Source organism: Micromys minutus (genome assembly GCF_963924665.1).
Source record: "Micromys minutus genome assembly, chromosome: 1".
NCBI lineage: Eukaryota > Metazoa > Chordata > Mammalia > Rodentia > Muridae > Micromys > Micromys minutus.
Window position 1 is genome coordinate 85,050,181 of NC_137969.1, and position 22,579 is coordinate 85,072,759.

The 22,579-nt window shown below is 47.0% G+C and overlaps 1 protein-coding gene across 3 annotated transcripts in view; it reads left to right on the forward strand.

The window, feature by feature from the left end:
- Nucleotides 1-946: 946 nt before the first annotated feature.
- Nucleotides 947-22,579, forward strand: part of QSOX1 (quiescin sulfhydryl oxidase 1) — a 37,064-nt gene continuing 15,431 nt past the window's right edge. For all 3 annotated transcript variants that reach the window (XM_080914741.1, XM_080914742.1, XM_080914743.1), the window contains exons 1-5: nucleotides 947-1,300; nucleotides 9,496-9,596; nucleotides 17,707-17,752; nucleotides 18,450-18,552; nucleotides 20,686-20,776. In XM_080914741.1, coding sequence (XP_080770867.1) covers nucleotides 1,030-1,300; nucleotides 9,496-9,596; nucleotides 17,707-17,752; nucleotides 18,450-18,552; nucleotides 20,686-20,776 — 612 coding nt within the window. In that variant the 5' untranslated portion in view covers nucleotides 947-1,029. The remainder of the gene's footprint in view (nucleotides 1,301-9,495; nucleotides 9,597-17,706; nucleotides 17,753-18,449; nucleotides 18,553-20,685; nucleotides 20,777-22,579) is intronic.

A 22,579-nucleotide genomic window follows, 5' to 3' on the forward strand; every position in this document is an offset into this window, starting at 1 on the left:
ACTTGCTTGTCATCTATCCCCATTGTAAGTTCCACACCCCTCAGTCTTTTATCGCCTCTTTCTTAATAGCTGCTGCATGACTGGCTGGCACTGAGACATTACGGATGAAGTAATACATCTCAAGGGCTCGCCAAAGGGTCACAGGGAGGGCTAACTAACCCAGAGATACAAAAGAAAAAGACTGTAGTGTGACAATTCTGAGGATAACCTATTCACGTCAAGATATCTCACAAGACACCCGAGGTACAAAAGGTGATCATAGGAAATCCACTATCATTTTCATACTTGTGAACACAAGATTAGTTGATCAGGATACTTGAGAGAACATGGGAGTATGGGACAGAGTAGGCTTAGGGCAAAATAGCTTCTGGGCTGTGGGGGGAGTCCCACCTCAAGAAATCAACCCAACAAGGGATGTAAGTGCCAAAAAAAACCTTTTGACTCCTGTGGGAGGGGAACGTCGGGTCGATGTGTACTAAGTCCTCAAGCAACAGCTCCCTAGACTGTGGGGCCTCCCGAGGCATGCGTGCTGCTGGCTCCTGTGGGCCTTGACAATCACAATGTCCTACCTCGTGGCTCTTTTCTCCCACCTACTTCGAATTCCCACTGTGAAAACTGCGAAAAGGAGCATCCTGAAACTTTCCAGGAACAAGATAAATCTGTAACGACCATCCCAACGGACTCCACTTCCGTGGGATACGGGGGCCGAGAGCGACCAAACGCTACCCCGGCCCCCGCAACGACCTCGAGTGCTGCCTGAGGTCCGCGGCGGCAGTTTCCAGAGCCAGTTCGGAGGTCCGGCTCACCCGGGGCGGGAACCAGGGAGCGCCAACCTGCACCGGGACACACTCACACCCACCCCCAACACGCTCTGGCAGTTCACGCGCTCGCAGGGGCGGTCCCGGGAGTCGGCCCCGCCCCGGGGCGGAGCCTCGTAGCGGGCGGAGGCCGGAGGTCGGAGGTGCGGGGCAGCCTTCGGGTACCGACTGGTCACAAACTTGAGCGAGGTGGACATTCAAGCCGCCGAGGATGAGGAGGTGCGGCAGCCACTCGGAGCCGCCGTCGCTGCTGCTGCTCCTGCTGCTTCCGCTGCTGCTGCTCTCGATGCCGGGCGCTTACGCGGCCCGGCTCTCGGTGCTCTACTCGTCCTCCGACCCGCTGACGCTGCTGGATGCGGACACCGTGCGTCCGGCGGTGCTCGGCTCCAGTAGCGCCTGGGCGGTGGAGTTCTTCGCCTCCTGGTGTGGTCACTGCATCGCCTTCGCTCCGACGTGGAAGGAGCTTGCTAACGACGTGAAAGGTGAGAAGTGGAGGCCTTCCCGGGCAGGTCCCGCCAGCGGTCCCGCTAGCTCGTCCCCTCCCCTCGCTGCTTCCTCGGCCCATCGCAACCCTTCCCCTCCCCTCCCCCAATCCATAGCCTTTAAGTTCTCCCGGGCCGAGTCCCCTCAGTCCTCTGCTCCTGCGTCTACCTCTGACAAGTCTTTGTCTTTATCCTTCGAGAGGGTTTTCTTGTTCCCTGGGCCTTTCTCCAGTCCGGCGTTGTAGCACCTCGTCCAGGGATCCCTTTTTGCCAGCTTCCCTAGCTGTCGAGGTGGATCAGTGCTGGGAAGAGAGTTGACATTCATTCTACCGCCCCCACCACCTTTCTCCACCCCCATGACAATTTACATAGTTGGTATACACATTTCCTTTCTCGTCCTTATTTTTCAGGTGGATCTGTTTGCCTATTTCCAATCCAGGCCTCTCTTGACTTGCTGCCTCTAGCATCTTTGCTTCCAGGCCATCCTTATTTCTCTTCTCTTTGGGTCTGGGCTTGCTTAGACCTTAACCCCATGAGACCAAACCATATGTAGGCCTGTGGTGTGTGATTGGCCCTTGCTCCATGCTCCAGTCACTGGTCTGGATAATCCTTGATTCTAAAATGCCAATTATGAGACCCACTATTCATTTGATTACAGCCTAAGGGGGTAGCAGGATAGGGAAATCACAAGACGTATAGAGATTTTTTTTAGGCGGTGTGCTGTATTATAGGAATGTTAAAATCTTTAAAAACTTGAGAATTACAGATGAGGGGACATGGTAATAGTGGTAATTATTATATACCGAGTGCTTGAATAGTAGACACTGAACTGTGGACTCAAGAATTTCCTTTCTGCAGTTTAAAGAGCCCTGTCATAGCACACGTCTTCCTAACTCAAGGGGGCTGGGGATGGGGGTGACATGGTTATGGGGTCTGGTTCCTGATCTTGTCACTTCTGTCAAATGTGTTCCCTAGTCTGTGGTACCAGACAGGGCACTAGTAGAGCTCTTAACCTGAAGTAATTGTTGGATGAGAACTGTAAGCATCTTAGTTAGGGCCAGGCATTTCTAGAGATGGGGAAACTAGAACCTCAGTCCCCGTTCTGTGCAGTTGATGGGTATGAAGAGTGCTTTTGCCCATGTTCATTCTCAGACCTCATCCCTATTCCGTGAGCAACTGGCAGAGTGCTTACTGAAGTGTTCTCCTGGAATGCTGTGTGGTTTTCAAAAATAATTTTCAAGACAGGGTTTCTCTGTGTAGCCCTGGCTGTCTGGGAACTCACTCTGTAGACCCGGTTGACCTTAAACTCACAGAGATCCACCTGCCTCTGCTTCTTGGTGCCACCACTGCCTATACCCCAAAATAAGTTTTAGCAGCACTTAGACGCTTTTTTCCTGCCTCCAGTTTATACTTGCCCACATGCCTCTTTGTCGTCATCATCCATATGGACCAGTCCAACACTGTTTTAATGATGTCAGCGCACTTGGTCAGGGGAAGAGGGACAGAGAATGACTCCGGAAACTGAAACAGTGAGGGGAAGTTATACCAGAACAGTGTGGGACCAAACGTCATAAAAGTCCCCATTAGTTTCTAAATTGAGTCTTTAAGAGGTCTCTGATGGCAGCATATGGACTCGCTCTAGAAGATTCTTGCATTTTAAGAGTGCTAAAGGGGAAGATTAGCTTCCAGCTGACTCACATGCTTGGCCTCTTGCAACCCAGAGTTTTCCTGTGAGAGGTATATCCAGGCACTGACACACCCCTTTTTGTATGTGAAGGTTACCATTTCCAAAAAGAGTCTCACATGGAGTGGTGGTCCTTCTCTGAAAAGAAAAACAAAAGCAAATCTTATGGAAGGGGAAATGGAGACATCAAAGTCTGTGGAGATAAACCAAGAGGAAATGGGAGGTGGTGGGTTTCAGTGGAAACCCACTGGGGGTCTCTCTGACCATAGGGATGAGTCATTTTCTTAGCAAGATTGTTTGGGTGGAGGACAGGTTCTGGAGTTGGCCGAAAGCAGTAAGCAGTGTCTTCCACAGTTCCCTTTGGAGAGGCTGGACTTGTCTCACTGTGTTCTGAGGTTCTTCAAGGAAGTGTGGTCACAGGCTAGCAGATGGCTGCTCTCAAACCACCCTGAGTCGTGTCATAGTAGTGAACTGCCCTTACCAGCTGCTACAGGTGTCTTGAACAGGAGCAGAAAGAGTATATGGATTATCTTGGGGGCTGGGAAGATGTTTGGTAATCCTGGCCAGTTGGCTTCAGGCATTTAATAAGCTGACTGGATAGGGCTCATTTCTTAGTGAGTTGGATGGTAGTTTCTCCAGGAAGTTGCTGCCCTGAGGCAGAGCCCTTGTTTCTGAGAGTCTGTTTGCCCCTTTCTATTCCAGAGCAGCTCCTGTTTGTGAAAATGGTCGGGTCCACTTGGGAACTTCATTATTATTCACTGGCTAATCATTCAGCAAATATTTGTTGAGTCACAAAGCATTGATTGCATAGCAGCTGGGGCAGTGAACTATACATAGCAGGAAAATGGGCAGCATCTGAAGCTGGGTTTGGGAAGACAGGAGTGGTTCACCTATTTCTTATGGTAGGAATTCAAATAAAAGGACAGGAGGGATAAGGGGTGAAGGCTTTGCTCGGGCAGCTGGTACTCACTTGTCTTTGCCTGCTCTTTGCTAAGGACTTTTCATTACTATTTGAGAAGTGGATGATGAAACTTCTCTTTGCCACACCCTCCATCTATTTTGGCTCTTGATAATGAAGGTTCAAGTTCAAGATAGGGTAGCTTATTGTCTTGGGTCTTTGGCAAGATTAAATACATCACAGTATGAGTGCATGTCAGCAAGTGCTCACAGTTTGAGCCAGAAAACAGAAAAAAACATGTCCTAAAATGCTGGTGGAAGTTCTTTGTTTTTCCTTAAAGAGTTGTCTGTTTTTATTTTATGTGAGTGAATGTTTTGCCTACATGTGTGTCTCTGCACCATGTGTGCAGTATAACTAGCCGGTGTCTGGAGACCAGAGGGGACATGAGGTCCTCTGGTACATAGTTTCCGATGGCTGTGAGCTACGCTATCAGTGCTGGGAACCAAACCCATGTCCTCTGCAAGAACAGCAAGGGCTCTTAACCCCGGAGCCATCTCTCTAGCACCTGGTGGAGGTTCTTAACTTAGTAATTTCTGACTTCCCAGCCTAGGCAAGTGGTGGCTGAATGAAGTAGGGTTATCCAAGTAGAAAAGCAGCTTACGTAGGGCTGAGGAGCTGAGGTTTGTAAGGCACATGTATCTGAGCTTCAGTGAGCATTGTAGGCTTTTTTTCTTTACTTCTGGGAGAACGGATGATGTCTTGTACTTGTGTGCCTGTGATGTTTACCACAGAATATAGTCTAGGTGGGAACACCCTCATGACAGCCAATGGCCAAAGCCTCACAGGATTCCAAGTGATGGTATGAACATGAAAACTTGCTGCCAGTGCTGTGGCTCCTCTTGACTCAGGCCAGGACTGTCTGTCTCGTGTTAGGAGTAGAGGAGGCATTTTGTCCATCTCATGACCTCACTGCCTTCAACAGGGAGCAAGGAAGAGATGTGGCAGTGGTGGTGTAGCACTGAGTAGCAGCCCTTATGTAAGTTATGTATGCTTAGATGGGGTAATCAGGAGCTAAGAACAGGTCAGCACCTAGTTACCAGGTCTTCCTGGCTTCTGGTGGTTTGGGTAAGTTTGTATTTCTGTCCTAATTAAAGGACCAGGCTTGTTTAACATTCAGAAGTAACATGGTCATTTTTCTTGCCAACAGTTGTTTGCCATCCAGAACCTGAACAGGTTTTGGAGCTGTAGTGGGCAGTAGGTCTAGACCATTGGTCTGGCTGACCTTCCAGCCCACGAGGAGCTGAGTCCCAGAGAGGAGGCGTGTGGACCATATATGTGTTAGTCAGGTGTTACTATGAGTCATTCTTCTGCCTCTAGGCTCAGGGTTCTTCTTGAACTAAGGTGTCGGGAGGTGACCCTACCTGCATTCCAGAACACACCTGTGCAAGTGCATAGAGAAATCCCATGAGCTCTTCTCCTCACCCACCATTTCAAAATTTAGACCTCTCCTGGTCTCTCTCTCCCTTCCCACCATCCGTTTCCCAGTTACTGTGTTCTGCCCAAGGCTAATTTCTCCACTTGTGTGAGTCGGGAGGGCAAGAAGCCAAACACCAGCAAGCCCTTCTCACCCACAAAGCTCTCACACTGTCCACGCAGCTGGTCACTCAGATAAGGAACATTTACTTTAAGGATCTTATTTGGTTTTGCTTTGTTTTGCTTTTCGAGATGGGCTTTCTCTGTATAACCCTGACTGCCTAGAACTCACTTACCTGACTGGCTTTGACCTCAGAGATCCGCCTGCCTCTGTTGGGCTTAGAGATGTGCTCCACCTCTGCCCAGCTAGTTTATAAGTATCTGAACTGGCTTTTCTTTGTGATTCTGGAATCCTGTGATGTCTTCATCTATAACATAGAAAGAGTGTTCTGATGAGCTGAAGTGGGGTGTAGCTTTACAGACAGAAAGGCTGAAAACAAGAGGACCCAGAAAACAAACAAAATGTCTTAGTCATTTCATAGTTACTTTCTTGGTAATATTTAGAGCATGTTCGCAACCTTCCTAAAGCTGCTGCCCTTTAGTGCAGATCCTCATGTGGTGGTGACCCCAAAACATAACATTATTTCAGCCCTACTTCACAACTAATCTTGCTATTGTTATAAATTATATTATTTGACCTCCCAAAGGGTCGTGACCCCACAGGTTGAGAACCACTACTTAGAGCTTGAGACTTTGTTACAATGTTGGCTAAAACTGGCCTTTTGTGAGTTTGACTGTTGTCTCTCCTGAGCGCTTGGAGGTCAGATAACTAAGTTTCATCTCAGTAGCATAAAACCTCAGGAGTTGTTTCTGTTTCGGTCATCTGTTGCCCATGGTGTATTTGCTCAGTCCAAACCAGTGGCCTCTTGGCAATTATGATTAATGTACTAGAATCTTGAATGCCAGGTCTACAGTGTTTAGTATACAGTGAATACTATAGGTGTATGTGTCACGATGGATCTTAGGATACTGACATTGAGACCCTTGGTCAGAACTTATCCAGTGCCTTACTGGCCCCAACTTTCACCTCCACCATCCTTTGAGATTGAAGCAGGTCAGAAGAGGTGCTGGTTCCATTTCATAGAGCACAGGTAATCAAGGTGTAAAGAAAGCAAGGCAAGCCAGGTCGATGGCACATGCCTTTAACCCCAGTACTTGGGAGCAGAGGAACATTGATCTCTATGAATTAGAGGTAAGCCTGGTCCACATACTGAGTTCCAGGCTAATCAAAGATACGTGATGACTGTGTGTGTGTGTGTGTGTGTGTGTGTGTGTGTGTGTGTGTAGAGGGGTGTCAGACATCAAAAGCAAGTCTAACCATTATCTTTCCTCTTGTCCTTCACCTCTGATTTTATTCTTGTCCTACCTGCATCCCTATTGAAAATCCAATATTGAAACTTGTTCTGGGGCTGGAGAGATGGCTTAGCAGTTAAGAGCACTTGACTGCTTTTCCAGAGGTCCTGAGTTCAGTTCCCAGCAGCCACATGGTAGCTCACAACCATCTGTAATGGGAGCTTATGCCCTCTTCTGATATGGCTGAAGAGAGCAACAATGTACTCACATACATAAAATAAATAAATCTTAAAAGAAAGAGAGTCTGTTGGTCTTCTCTGAATCCTAGGTTCAGATCTTAGATTTACCATCAACTAGCTTACCATGCCTTGGGCTTGGTTATCTGATCTGTTTTATAGTTAAGGAAAACAGATTTGGAGATAAATGCTTTAGTACTTCCTCATTGGGTTGTTGAAGCACTGAACTAGATAAATTGAGCACACAATAAACTCACTCCATGTGCCGGTAGCATAATCCTTTAAGTAAGCCTGAAGTCCAGGTCACTGTCAGGTGTAAAGTATAATTATTTCTGCCATTTTCTCTAAGAGAAGGCTGTAATTGGAGCAAGAGCATAAGTTAAAGGGAATGCCCTGACCCTCATACAGCGGGGAGAGGAACAAGTGAGGTAGTTGGTCAAGCTTGCCTCATAGGCCTCTCAAGCTGTGAGGCTCCCAAGTCTATGTTATCATTGGCAAATAAAGGTGTGACAGACATGGGGGATGGTGGCAGTGAATCGTAATGATGCAGAAGGCCCTGTTCTCTCTACTTCCTTTATTCTGTGTACAATATTTCCTGAAGATATCGGAGCCTTTCCTGTAAGCCTCCCCAGAACAAAGATCCACCCTAGAGACAGAATGCAGGGTATGCCATGGCTCTAGGAGGTGACCTGAGTCTCTCACTAGCCCCAGGTCTTCCTTTGGCAGGGGCACCTGTGATTCACTGTAAAACTCTGTACTTGGGCAAGGGTGACCACTGACGAGCTCATCTGTGACCTTGCTCTGTCTTTAAAGCAGCGGTTCTCATCCTGTGGGTTGTGACCCCTTTGGAAATCAAATAATCCTTTTACAGGGGTCACCTAAGACCGTCTGAAAACATAAATATTTACATTATAATTCAAAACAGTAGCACAATTATAGTTATGAAATAGCAACGAAAATAATTTTATGTTTGGGGATTATCACAACATGAGGAACTGTATTAAAGGGTCCTAGCATGAGGAACACTGCTCTAAGGGATGAAGCAATCATGAATGAACCCAGGCATTATCACAGGAGACTGCTTTATCTCTACCTACTACCTAGACTGAGGAAAAACTAAGGCTGGAACCAAAGAGAATAGACTACAGAAAGCTCTAGCACTAGAGCTATCAAGAACTGAGAGCCTACTGTGTGCTGAGTAAGGGTTGTTGGGCAGCAGGGGTTCCAAAATGCCAAAAGACAGTAAGAGATTTAGACTCTAGTCATTATGTGGGTCCTGGAACTTTGGGCACATAAGGCAGCTCTTCCTGGGAGAAAGTGTTCCAGCTGAGTTGGAGCTGACAGAGTTTTCAGGGAAGGTAAACAGGGTGGCTTCAGAGAGGCCCTGGAGATGTGTAAGAACCATGTTGTCAGAGAACAAAGGAACCTTGGGCTTTGCTTTGGAGAAACGCTAAGAGGGAACTAGATATGTGGAGAGAAGACAAATCTAAAAGACACTCCGAACCACCAAGGCCACCAAGGTGTATAGAGTTGAGGGCAGCACCTGTAGAAGCACAGGCAGAAAGGACTCGTTGGTAGGTGGAGAGACTAGCAAAGCAGCACATTCGAACCTACATTAGAGGTAGGATGTATGAGGTTATCCCAAGAGACCTTCTGTGGGAGACAGTTGGAAGGGAAGTAAGGAAACCAGAGCAGGTGTCCAGGCCACTTGGGATGGGACAAGAAGGTGATGTCTTCAGTAGGGGAAGACACTCAGGAGCAAAGAGTAGACAGGATTTCTGCAGACAGGATACTGACTGTTCCTACAAGAGGAGTCAACATGAGACTAGAAAAATCCATGCCCAACTCATAGCACTGATTTCTTTAATGCCTCAAATCCTGCAAGTCTGTGCTTTATAATTTGATGCTGGTCATGCTTTCGTGAGGCGTATGTCATTTTGTGGCTCATGGTGGCTTGACCCGAGTTAGAGCTCAGGATAGTTGTTTAATATGAACTGATTTTCTGTTGGTTACTGGTCTGTGCCATTATTTGCTCTGCCAATCACTTTCTCAAAAAGCAGCCTCTAGGCCTGGGGCCTGAAGAGAAAACATGGCCGTTCTTCCTGGCTTCCCCAGGCCTTCCTTCTGGAAGGGTCCTGGCTCTCCTGCTTTCTTTCATCCCTAGGATTTGGTCTCTGGGCTAGGTCCCTAAAGGCTTGTGGAAGGTTCACTGGGGAATACAAGCTCCCAAGGCATGTTGATTCTCTGGGAGCTGATCAACTTCTTAGGCAGCTCTTCAGAGACAAAGGGCTCTAGGGGCTGTTTTCCTCATTGATCTTTCTTTAGCTCCTCCAACCCCAAGCAGCATTCCACTAAGGCACTAGGGAAATCAAATGCTGTTGCAAGACCGCAAACCTTGCTATTTAACTGCATCCCCAAGTGAAGACTGAGGGAAGGGTCTCAGAGCTCATTTTCTGAAGAAAGTATGACCTTGAGAAGGGTTAATGGTTGTGGGGTTTTGGATGGAAGAACAGCAGAAGGTGTCAGCTTCTCTTGCTCTTTGTCTTTTCAGACTGGAGGCCAGCACTAAATCTTGCTGTCCTAGACTGTGCTGATGAGACCAATAGTGCCATCTGCAGAGAGTTCGACATCGCTGGCTTTCCAACCGTGAGGGTATGTGAAAAGGGGAGCTAGAGTTGGGATGGGTCTGGCTAAGTACTTAATCTTCTGTTCTGCGTTTCCCTGGCTGTGAGCTCTTAGGAACCTCTAAAGTCCTGGAGCACTGTCACTCCATCTGATGAGGCATCTGTCTTAGAGACAGAGGCAGAAAAGAGAAGGGTGTCGTTGTTCTGAGGAAGTCTGTCTTTCTGGAGGAGAGGGTATGTGCCCATGTTGGCAAGGGTGGATCCTAGGATAGAGTGAAGTAGTTGTAACATAGACTAGTGAGGGCTGCTACTCCCAAGGGTCTTCTCAGTTTTCTCACTTTTGACTCCCAACTCTTAGAGGTCTGATTGTAGTCTAAAACCAGGATACAAGCTCTAAACCATGTGTGGAAAGGGTCATCCTCGGGGACCTGCTGGTTCTTCAGAGACGCTGGAATGCTTCATTCTCATCAGGCAATAGCCTTGACCCTTGACTCACTGGAGCTTCAAAGTGAAGTGCTCACCCCCATAGTCAAAATGTGCAATGTGTCAGGTGGCAGGGCATTCAGGGACAGAAGTTACCAACAGCCAAGGTATGAGGATTCTTCTACACCAGCTCTGGCAGAAATGACATGAGCTCTCTGAGTCCCCTGTCAGGGATCACAGGACACCAACAAATTTTATTTATTTATTTATTTATTTATTTATTTATTTATTTATTTATTTATATGTATGTATGTGCATTGGTGTTTTTTGTCTGCATTTAGGTCTATGTGAGGGAGTCAGTTCCCCTAGAACTGGAGTTACAGACAGTTATGAGCTTCCATGTGGGTGCTGGGAATTGATCCTCAGTCCTCTGGAAGAGCAGCTTTAACCAATGAACTGTCTCTCTAGCCCCCCATTTTAATGACAAACAATTGCCATGGCTCTCTAGAGCCCTTACCCAGCCCAGAATAACATAATTGTAGCAGCCAGGGTAGGGTGAGGGCCCTCCCAGGGTTCAGCCCTGCCTACCAGAATGGTATCTAGATAAGCAGTTAGTCTACAACCATTACAACTATCAGGAGATGCTTTTGAAGGCTGAAATGCCAAGTATTGTCCCTGGAACAAGATATCTCTGAGCTCCGGGACCTCAAGTTTTAGTCAGATCCACAAGCTGGAACTCAGCCTGACCACTCAGTGGTTTCATCCCCAGGAGTGCTGACCTCTGACCCCTACTGGGCTCAGAGGCTCCCCATCCCAGAGGCATTGCTTTCCCAGGCCCATGCTCTAAGACCAGGTTGGTTTGGGGAACAGTGTCACAAAACAGTGTCAAAAACATCCAGGGTGACTCTGATCAGTTACCTCTTTAAATAGAAAATCTCCCTGGTAAGGACACTGCTTGTCCTCAGCCCCAAGATATGTGACAGTACTTCTGTGAGAATGCTCGGTCTTTGTGCAAAGCCAGAGTGGTCAGTGCTAAGTGGGAATGCTGTGGGAACACCAGTGTGGCAGCAAGAGCCATCCTCCCTTGGCTCATAGTGTTCTCTCTCTGAGTCCTAAACACTGGCTAACCCCCCAGGGAGACCATTCAAGACACCCAGTTGGGGTTCTTTAGGGCTGACACATGCAGCTTTCTGTTCAGCCAAGGAGGAGCCAGGCACCTGGGTGTGAGTAGGAAGTCCAGGCAGCTTCAGGTCAGGAGGCTTCTCAGCACCTACCAAGTCACGAGTCACGAAGTGCACGAAGCCTGGATGCCTCAAGTGACTAATCACCTTACCTGCCCAGCTGGCTGTGGGACCTCACCTGGTTGCTCTGGCTTTCCCCTATTTCCAGACAGGTAGCACCTGGCTGGGCCAGTTGAGTAGACAGCTGTCCATTTCCTAAGCTCTGTCTGGCCTCCCTTGGCAAGGCTTTCCATGACTTCCCCCAAGGAGCCTACTGCTTAGTTTGATCTGTGGCCAAGTGGTTCAAGCCCTTGGTAGGCCTCTGCACTTAGAATCTAAAAGACTCTAGACAGTGCCTTTGAAATGATTTCTTTCTGTGGCTTGCAATAAGAAATATGTATTTTACATTGTGATCTCAAATTTGGTTGGTGTTAACTATTGCTAAAGCAAAAGATATTTTCTGTTAGTGTAAAAAAATACTGGTTGTCACTTACTAAAATGACTACTAGGTTGCTTCTAGCATGTTTTAAAACAGTACTCTCACATATTTCACATCTCCAAAGTCTTGCTTATGAAAGTCTAAAGTGCCTGTAGACACCTTGGCCAGGCACCCTAAAAAGCAGAGCAGATTTAAAAAGTCAACCAGCCAGCCAGATAGCCTTGCTGCCTGACTGTTGCCCTGTAGGAACCAGAATCTGTCTTTGCTCACTGCCCATAGAGGCTGTGAGAGCCCTAGGTGATGAGGACCCATGCTGGGTAGGGATCCTCTCAGGTAGAGAGTTTTGCTGGCTTGATAGGGGCATACCCACTCAAGTCTGGCCACCACAGTGAGTGCTGTATGTCACCGTCCTTCTTCTCTGTCTCTTACACCTTGCCACTATGAGCATGTGTTAAACTTCCACTAGCCCAGCCAGTTTAGGAAATATCTAGCCCTAAAGGTTAAGACCCTGCTCCATCAGGTCCCCATTAGACTGGAGTAGAATGCCTTTGGGAGAAACAGAGATGCAGAGAAGAGGGAGCTGAGCTGGCAGTACGTTTGGATTAACAAACCCTAGGCCAAAGCAGTGCCCCTCGTTATGTGGTAAAGGCCTATTTAGTGAGAATAACATGGAAAAGTACTTTTGAGCTGACACTCTCTATTGATAAGATTGCCATGTACGAAGAAAGGCCTTACCTGTGGATGTGCTGGGCACTGACATTGGGGAATGGGGTTGGTAGATGTTAATTTTCCCCTTGTTCCCTGATCTAATGGTAGTTTCTGTATGGAAGATACATCCTAGGAATCCTCTGACATAGCAGCTATTGATGGGATTGTCAGCTGGGTGCACAAGGCTGTGTTCCCAACTGGGGGAAAGGCTGGGAACAACTGGCACAGGACGCAGATGCACAACTTGGGAGGCAAGAAGCAGTCTGTGTGGTAAATGCTGGAGTTGGCCTTTCTTCCTGAGGTCTTCACCTACTCATCAAAGAGGACTTCCTGTATGTAAGGATGGGTGGAGTCTGACTAGGACAGAGAAGCGTGGGCAGGGAAGGTAAGAGCTAGGACCTCTTGTGAGTACAACTGTGTGGCGTATGGTGTGGTGTATAGGCTCATGTTGAGGGCAAAGTGGGGCAAGGGAGTAGGAGCCCAAGAATGGTAGCTCCTTGGAAGCCAGGTAGTAGAAGGAGCGCTTGTGGAGACCAGAGCCCAGGCTGGTCCTCTGTAAGCTCCTACTGGAACCATGTAGATCAACGGTGAGTTCTCAGGAATGCAGAGAGAATTCAGGTGTCTCCTGCTGTTTGAGAAATGGACATTGGCTCCCCTCTTTATTGTTACCCACTGTTTTCCAGACACCATTATCTTCCAGACATCTTATATACCGATCTTTCCTAGCATGGAAATTAAGTAACCAAGGCTGTTGCTCTTTCTGAGCTCATGGTAAAGTGCCTGAAGACCTGATGATGTTTCCAAAACACTATGGTCCTATACACTTGATTCCAGTGCCACCACTAGTTACTCTTGGAACTTGTGCTTTCTGTTCAGCTGTTTTGGTTCCTGATCTCTTGTCTTGTGCTTACTATTGTCCTGTTATTATGAAAAGATCAGAACCTCACAGAAGCAGCAAGTCAGGGGAGGTAGAATCTCCTTCCTGTGTCTTGTTTTATGTTGATGGATAAAAAGAAAGAACTGGGCTAGAGAGATGCCTCAATGATTAAGAGCCTTCTTAGCTCTTACAGAGGATCCAGGTTCTGTTCTCAGTACCTTCATGGTGGCCGAAAAACATCCTGAACTCCAGAGGATACAGAGGATTCAGTGCCCTCTTTGACCTCTGCAAGCACAAGACACATACATGGAATATATATACATGCATGTGGGTAAAACACATGAGAGAGAGGCAGGGGGGAATGAATAAACAAACTGCTGCCTGCTCTCAGAGAAGAGACTCAGTCCTGTATGCTCTGTTGGTTTTTCTCAAGGGTAATTGACCTCAGACAGGTATACAACTCCATGGCTGACTTAACAAGGATATTTTTCCCGAGGACAAAAATGCACCCTGACTAGATTTCCACTTAAGCCTTTAGCCTTTGATATGATGAAAGGGCTATTGCTGCTGGATTGGACCAAGGTCTGCTAAGCAGCTAAGTGTGCTAGACACCATCCATACCAGACACATGAGACTTTCATCAATGTGTAAGCTGTTAGTACTACCCGACTCAGGCAGGTGGGTGGTTGTCTTAGTCTATTAGTTCTTAGTTCTATTGTGGTTAAGAGACACTATGACCAAGGCAACTCTTACAAGAGAAACCATTTAGCTGGGGGCATGTTTACAGTTTCAAAGGATTAGTTTATTATCATTATGGTGTGGAACATGATGGCATGTAGGTAGGCATGATGCTGGAAAAGTAGTTGGGAGGTGCATCCTGATCTACAGGCAGAGAACGGGGGCAGGCAGGCAGACAAACAGATACTGGGCCTGATTTTGGGCTTCTGAAATTCAAAGTCTACCCTCAATACTTTCTCCAAAAAGGCCGCACCAACTCCTACAAAGCCACTCCTCCTAATCCTTCTCAAATAGTGCCACTCTCTAGTGACTAAGCATTCAAACATATGAATGCTTATGAGAGAGAGCCTTGTTATTCATACTACTCCAGTAGGTTACTAGATGGAAATTTCAGGTTGAAGTTCATTGTAGTGGGACTGTATAGAATGGTGGAAGATCAGCTTGGGTCCAGATCTTGAAAGGAAGGCCTTGAATGTATATAGTTTGGATCTTATTCATAGACCATGCAGAGTTCTGGAAATCTGAAGAGGAATCCCATAATTATGCCTTAAAGAAGGAAACAGAGTGGCAAGAAGTTGAAGAACAAATTGAGGTGTGTGTGTGTATGTGTGTGTGTATGTGTGTGTGTGTGTGTGAGGTTAGAGGAACTTACAGGAGTCATTTCTCTCCTTCTAATATTCTAACATCTAGGTCCTTGGGGTTGAATTCAGATTTTCAAAGTTGGCAGCAAACCCCTTTGTCTGTTGAGACACCTTACTGGCTGAGGGCTAACATTTCTGACTCATGAAGAGAAAGCAAATAGGAACTAGTGTAATAGGCCAGGACTTAAGTTTTCACCTATGGGCCCTGGTTTAGACAAGGCAAAAGGGCTGCTGAATTATCCCCAAGGCAGAGTTACAGAACTCGCCCAGATAACTGGATGGGGTTTGTAGCAGAGAGAAATGCCAGTGTGGGCAGCAGGGAGGAGGAATGATGGCTGGGGGAGATAAGACACAGGTGCAGATGGAGGTAGAAGGAGGGCTCACTCAGCATTGGTGTGTGGGCACAGTGCCTTCACACCTCTGTGGAGTTCAGTAGGTAAAATTGCAGGACTAGGACAGGTGAGTAAACTGAGACACAAGCTCAGATAGTACGTTTGTTGAACAAAGTGAATGACTTGGTAACAGAAGCAGAGGTTCATTCATTCTTTCATTCATTGGAAAGTATAAACTGGGCCCTTTCCTCCTGACGGTGCCTGTGAGAGCTCTTTAAGCAGAGAATGATCTGATCTCATGTGGAGCAGCAGGAGAGACAAGAGCAGCAGATGGGAATTAATGACAGTGGCACAGGACAGCAGCCAAGGATGAAGTCTGGATAAGGGCTAACAGTAGCCAAGAAGGCTGGTCTGTCCAGCAAAGTAGGGAGGGTGGCCACATGGAAAAGAAAAAGAGAGATAGTTTCACGAACATGTGTACGAAAACAAAAGCTAGTCAGGAGGTGGGAAGCAGCTACTGCCGAGAGTACAGGAAGCCAGGAAGCAGCTGAGGGACAGCTCGAGCCTGGCTAGAGAGACAGTGACCACTCAGTTCTGAATGATTTTAGCTGAGCCCTGGGTTTAGAGGCAGGGTAGAAATTTCTAGGGAGGAGAAGAGATGTTTGGCAGTGCAGGGAAACAGGAAATACAGAGACTGAAGAAAGAAAGGTGTCTCTCTAGTCCTGCCCTTCCTCTCTTCTGCCTTCTACAGTTTACATGAGGAGGCTTAGGATCTCTTCATAGCCTAGGAAACGGGGTGGTAGAAAAGGCACTTAATGAGAAAGATGCTAGTTGGTAGGAGAAAAACTCCAGAGTTCCTGAGGTATGGGGCCACATTCTCCGAGGGTGATATCATTCCGGAAGGTAGCTGGGATGCTTCTGAATGCTGAGAAGGCTGATAATGGCCCAGAATTCCTTTAGCCATGCAGTTTGTGAACAGGTCTCTTGAGTGACTCTTGAGGTTCTGTGGTAGATTAGAGCCTTGAAACTTAGGGTCGTTTTGTTGGGGGGGAGGGAATGCCAGCATCTTTTAAGACAAGTACTTGCTCAGACTTGACCAGCCCGACACTGCTGAAGGAGCGGCACCATGTTGTTGTCTAGATCTGAGTGTAACTCCATAACTAGGAGAAAGGCGCACTACTGAAAGCTGCTGCAGTGTGAGCGGTAAGACAGTAAGCTGAAGTCTGCCTTCCCTATACAGAGTAGCACAGCAGCAGTACCACACCGAGCAAACCACACTGCAGTCACATTTAGTTTCTGAGAAGCAGTGTCTATCCATAGCTTCTTACCAAACATGTCACAATTTAGGAAATCCGTCATCATTTTACAAGTATTAGAATAATAATTTACTAGACAAAGGTTTGTTCAGTAACTGTCAAGAGTGTAGGTACATGATGACATATATAAATGAGCTGCTTTTATTCCTGAATAAAGTATTGCATTCATATATTTTGATAAAAGAATGGAGTAGAGAGCAGGGGACAGGCAGTGAGGTCATAGGAAGCAGCCAATCAGAGGTAGGGGATGGCCGGTCTGTTTCTCAGGTGAGTTTTCCCTTACTGCCTACACATGAATAGAATAGACAAATTCTAGCTGGTCCGTATTTCCTGATGCTGAAGGGTGTGTGTATAGGAGGAGTAAGGATGATGGGATTGACATTTAATGAGACAATTTTGTGTTGGCTCCTGTGCCTTAATTACTCTCGATTTTTGGTTATTGGATATAACAAGTCTAGGCTGGTGGTATCATTTTATATATGATATCATTATATATTATATAATTTTTTGTCTCATTTAAAAGATCAGAGTAGTAAAGTTTAGAGAAGCAGAAAGGTTTTCCAAGGTCACAACAAAAATATATCAGAGCCAGATCTTGAACCCAGTTCTGCAAGAACCTATGGCCCTCACCTAATCAGCTGCTTGGGATAAGGCTGAGGCCATGCTGTTGGAGACAAAGCAAAAAGTGTTCCTGAGGTTTGAGACCTGTCATGGAGAAGCCTTTAGGCTCTTCTGCAGACAGCTTGTCTCCCAGGACAACCAGCAAACATCTCTCTCAGGACAGGAGGACATAGGCAAGAGCCCTGCAGCTATCTTGCCCCTTGGCAGATGCCCAGGTTGTAAGTTATTACCCAGTGTTCTTTCTGTCCTCTCACCCCAATGACAGACTAAGCTGGGTTGTCACACACTTGAGGAAAGAGTACAACATGATTTCCAAAAGGGCCTGTGTGCTAGTCCTGTTTTTGTAGGCTCAGGTTTACCGCTCATAGGACCTGTCCCAGATCCTTGACCCTTGGCCAAGTGCCATCATGGGCTGGGAGTTCTTCCTGAGAAGATAACAGCCGCAGAGCCCCCTTTCCAGGAAACAGAACAAAAGCAGATCAGCTCACAGGAAGCTAACATTGGCCAGGGAGTCACTTTCTTCTTCAGATGGTCTGCATGAAGACCACTAGTGACTTCCCTGTTTGCTAAACAACTTCCAGGAACTATGTGCAGATGCCAGGCCTTGTGGAGTTGGTCTCTAGCTAAGTTTCTGAGCTGCTGCACCCAGGTTCTAAGGGTGCTTTAAGCGTTGGGGAGGAACTGAATGTAAAGACACTAGAGAATCATTGCGGAACAAAGCCTCCTGATGTCAGTCACAGGGGAAGAAAGTGAAGCTCAGAAAAGAGAAGTCGCTAAGCAGCGTAAATGCTGCCACTGACCGCTCTCTCTTGTCTGTTTCCAGTTTTTTAAGGCCTTTTCCAAGAACGGTTCTGGAACAGCATTTCCAGGTGGGTGCTCTGACTCCGGCTGTTGTGTTGGCACTGCCAGCATCTTCTCAAGCTCTTCTGGCTTTGCATGGGTTCCTACGGGCAAAGAGGGGGGCTCCAAGTGAAAGCTGTTTGGGTTTTCCCATGTGTCTTCTCAGAGAGCCTGGCAGATATCTCAGGAAAGCCCATTTGAGCAGCCCTTCAAATGTGTGCTAGCCAAAGTCCTCGGTTTGAGGGTGGAACACCACGTTCCCAGAATAGCTGTTATGTCACAATAATGGTGATTTCAAAGAACAAACCTGCCGCCAGTTTCGAGGTGTACTTCTCTGCCCTCAGAGTCCTTGGCTCATGGCTGAGTGCCGAGATAGGCTGGGAGTTCTCCTCGAGGACACCAGCCTTGGAGCCCCTTTTCTAGGAAGAGGAAGAAGGGAAGATCAGCACCCAGGAAGCTAACATTGGCCAAGGAGTCACTTTCTTCTTCAGAGAATGGAAACCACGAGTGACTTCACTAATGTTCACTAAACAGCTCTCAATAGCTATGTGCAGGGATGAGTCTCCCGCTAGTCTTTAAGCCAAGGAGCCCTCACCTCACCCACTTCTCAGGAAAAGGGCTGGCAATTTTTTGAGATTTGTTTGGGAACCCTTGTTTGTGACTGAAACTGGCAAGGGTGCTGAGGTCTGTTCTGTCCTGATGTCTTCTTCCTGTTTTCGTTTATAGCTGCTGGCGCTAATGTGCAGACACTGCGTATGAGGCTCATTGATGCTCTGGAGTCCCACCGTGACACATGGCCCCTGGCCTGTCCACCTCTGGAGCCTGCCAAGTATTTGGGGTTGGGGCAGGCTTTTGTGGCATGGGGTTCAAGCATGGCAAATGTGTCAGGAACCATGGAGCAGATGACCCACATTGATTCTTTCTGTGGGGTAGACACTCCAGTGTGCCAGACATACCTTAGAGTAGCTGCAAGTCACTTTTTTTCTGCTTCAGGTGTTCAGGAGCCATGTTCCTCAGGGACCGGCTGAGGGTCGAAGGGTCCGAGCTCCTGGAGGGAAGGGAAAGTGTGTGAGGGAAGTTCCCCAGATCATACTTGCTGCTGCTTCTCTTGACTGGCCCTCAGGAGTGTTTGTGGGGTAGGAGGTTTTCTCTGGCCTAGTCTGGGGAAGGCCACTGTCAAATAAGAGGGCAGAAGCAATCAGATACAACCAGGAAGACAAGGCTAGGATGTTTAGAAGAGTAAAGCCGTATATGTAAAATGATTGTGGTCAACTGGTCAACTTGTGTTGGATCCGACTCACTATGACTCCTTCCTTTATCATCTTTCCCAATTCCTCATCTTCCTAGAGGGCCTCACAGAGACCATGGGCCAAGCATACATTCCTAATGTAGGTCAGGGTTCTACAACCGACTATCTCTGGTGGTTGTTGGCTTCTTTTTTCCCTACTGTGACAAATACCTGAGAAACAATTTAAAGAAAGAAAGGTTTGTTTTGTCCCATTATTTTGGGTTTCAACCCAAATTTGGTGGAACCAATCAGTTGGGATCTGAGATTATATATAATATCATGGCAGCCAGAGCATATGACAGAGGCCGCTCACTTCATGGCAGCCAAAAAAATGAGAGAGTTCAGGACAATACAGCCTCCAGGGACATGTACCCAGTTGTATACTATTCCAACTAGGGCCCACCTGATTTGGCCATTGACTAGGAATCCATAAACTAGTTAATCTACTGATTAAGTCAGACCTAGGAAATGAGCTTGTTAGCCTGTACCCTGGAGCTTTTCTCCTTCCAGTTCCTCATGGCGCTTCTCTCTCTCTCTCTCTCTCACACACACACACACACTTCCTTTATAGTGTGTTTTCAGCCCTGGGAACCTTAAAAGCAACAAACTGGCCAAATCTGTCGACCTGTCTCTAAGTGATCCTTTTGATGCCCCTTAGGAAGAATATAGGCAGACACACGTCCTGAAACTTGAGCTGCCTCTTCCAGAAGGCTGAGGACTTGCTCCTCTGCCAGCCTGGGGTAGGTATGAGGATGTGGCCAGAAGGACTAGCCACCTAATGCCATCCAGAGGCTGATGTTAGGTAGCTACAGAACCTCTTTTATCCATCAAAGGTTCATCCTAAATCCCACTTGTCTGTCATATTCATATCTCTCTGTGCTGCCACCAGGCTGGGTTCTGGCATTGACCTAATGTCACCCTTTCTGTTTGGAGGCATTTGCTACATATCTTTGAGTTAAATGCAGGGAAGTGAGACACCAGGTTGAGGATAAGAGGAAGATGCAATCTCCACTGACCAGTGTGCCTTATCAGTTGTCCTCTTAAACATGCTGGGAGAGACACAGTTTTCACTGGGTATTTAAAACAGTCTGTAGGTGAGTTCATAGAATGTGACCTCTTAATCATTTCTACCCAAGAAAACTGGGCCTCACTCTCCTCACCTTGAGCTAAAGGGTTGGATTCTCCTGCACTCAGGACTCTAGTTCTCTTCTTCCCCTTTTGTTCCTGTTCTGAGAGGAGCATGCAGTTCTCCACACTGGTCATAGCTTGCCGTGGATCAGGGCTTGCACTTGATGGGTTCTAATTACCAGTCTCTTAGGGAAACAGTAGAACCCTCCTCAGTAAGCCTGGGCCTTACCCAGAACATGGAGACAGCTGGGCTGAAAGCACCCACTACTTCTCTTCCCCAGCCTGCCTCCTGCTTCCTCCTGACTCCTAAAAGGGCCAGAAAAAAACATATAAAACAATAAAACCCAACGTGGGTCAAATAAAGCAGAGTGGGGTAGCATGAGTGGCCTCCTCTGAGAGACTTCAGGGTTTGCTTCCCTCCGTTGGTGGCTGGCAGAGGGAGGCCACAGGGCTATGGGACGCTGCACTGGGAGTGAAGCATCACTGGGAGTCTTGCTTTGTTTCTACAGGCTATGGAGAAAAAGTGACTCTTTTTATCTCTTGCAGGCTGAAGGATATCAACGAATTCTTTACAAGAACTAAAGCAGAGTATCTGGCTCTGATCTTTGAAAGGGAAGACTCCTACCTGGGTAGAGAGGTGAGCTGCCCCAGCTTCCCTGACTCTCAGAAGAGACCAATGCAGGCAACTGGTCCCTGTACATTTATTAGCCAGGCACTGCCTGACTCCTGGTGGGACGTATGGGAAGTGTAGGGGTTCCTTTCCACTTTAAACATTGGTATCTGTTCTTATCTCTCTCTGAAGAGTAAAAAGTAACAGTTGCTATTTACTGAGTCTAGGACTAGACACCAATTCCTTGCTGAGAGTGGTGTAAAATGTCTAGGATCACATAGCTGTTGGTGTAGGACCTGTGTTGTTTCTTCACTACACTAACGGCACAGAATTGAGGTTATGCAAAAACAAGGGAAGCCGTCCCGTGAGAATTAGCCTGGTCCTTTGTGAGGAAGCTGGATCCCTGACCAGCAGTGCAGGCTGCACTTCTCCATCAGTTGAAGAATGTCTTTGGTTAAGTTGCCCAACCTTCTGAGCCTTATTTTCAGCTATTGAATAGAAGTAGTTATGCTTATTCATATTGGAATGCTCACTAAGGCGATTTATATAAGAAGCTAGATTAGTGGCCAGCATCCAGTAGGTGCTTTGTAAAGATTAACTTCTTTGCTGTAGAGAGCACCCACTATGCTGCTGGCTCACGGACGTGGTGCAGGTGACTTGGTGTGCCCATGCTTGTTCCATGTTCCAAGGTCAAACACAGATGATGACAGTTCTTCCCTCCCCTGACACAACATGGTTCAGCACTATACCTTACTTCCTCAGCTGCAGAGCAGCATTCTGTTTCCTTTCACTCTCTATTCTCTTTACAGATAAGATTTAGTTTGATTTGGTTTTGCTGAGATAGAGTTTTAAGTAGGCCTCTAACTCACCAAGTAGGTGAAACTGGCTGTCTTAGTCACTGTTCTATTGCTGTGAAGAGACACCATGACCAAGGCAACTCTTATATTTAAAAAAAAAGAAAAAAGAAAAGAAAAGCATTCCATTAGGTCTGGCTTACAGTATCAGAGGTGCATTGTCATCGTGGTAGAGAGCATGGCTATGTGCAGTCAGGTACTGGAGAAATAGCTGAGAATTCTATATTGAAATCTACCGGCAGCAGGAAGAGAGAACCATTGAGCCTGGCTTAGACTTTTGAAACCTCAAATCCCACGCTCATTGACATGTCCTCCAATGAGGCACATCTCCTAGTCCTTTCAAATAGTGCCACTCTGTAAGTATTTAAATATATGAACCCATTGGGGTCCTTCTCATTCAAACCATCACATTGCACTCCACTCCCCAGTCCCCATAGGCTTGTAGCCATGTCATAAGGCAAAATGCATTTAGTCTGACTTCAAAAGACTCCATAGTCTGTCACAGTCTCAACACTGCTTAAAGTCCAAAGTTCAAAGTCTTTTCTGAGACTCCTGCAGTCCCTTAACTGTTACCCCCTGTAAAACCAAAATAAAAAAGCAGATCATGTACTACTAACATACAATGGCACAGGGTATACATTATGAGTCCAAAAGAGAGGAGAAGAAGCATTGTGAAGATATACTGGACCAAAGCAGGACACAAGCCAGCTGGGCAAACTCCAAACTCTGCATCTCCATGTGTCAGAGTGCTCTTTGTTAGATATCTCACCACTCTGGCATCTTCAGTATCTTGGGGTCTCCAGTGGGATCCAGACTTCTCTCACAGATTTACATGGTGGCATTTCTAGGCTTTTCCAAACACTCTGACACACACCTGGCCTCAGCAGCCTTCCTCAGCTGTACAGGGAGATCCCACAGCACTTCTTACAGCCTTGACTCCAAAGTCAGAACCAGAGCTGCAGTCCTGCTGCTGGGG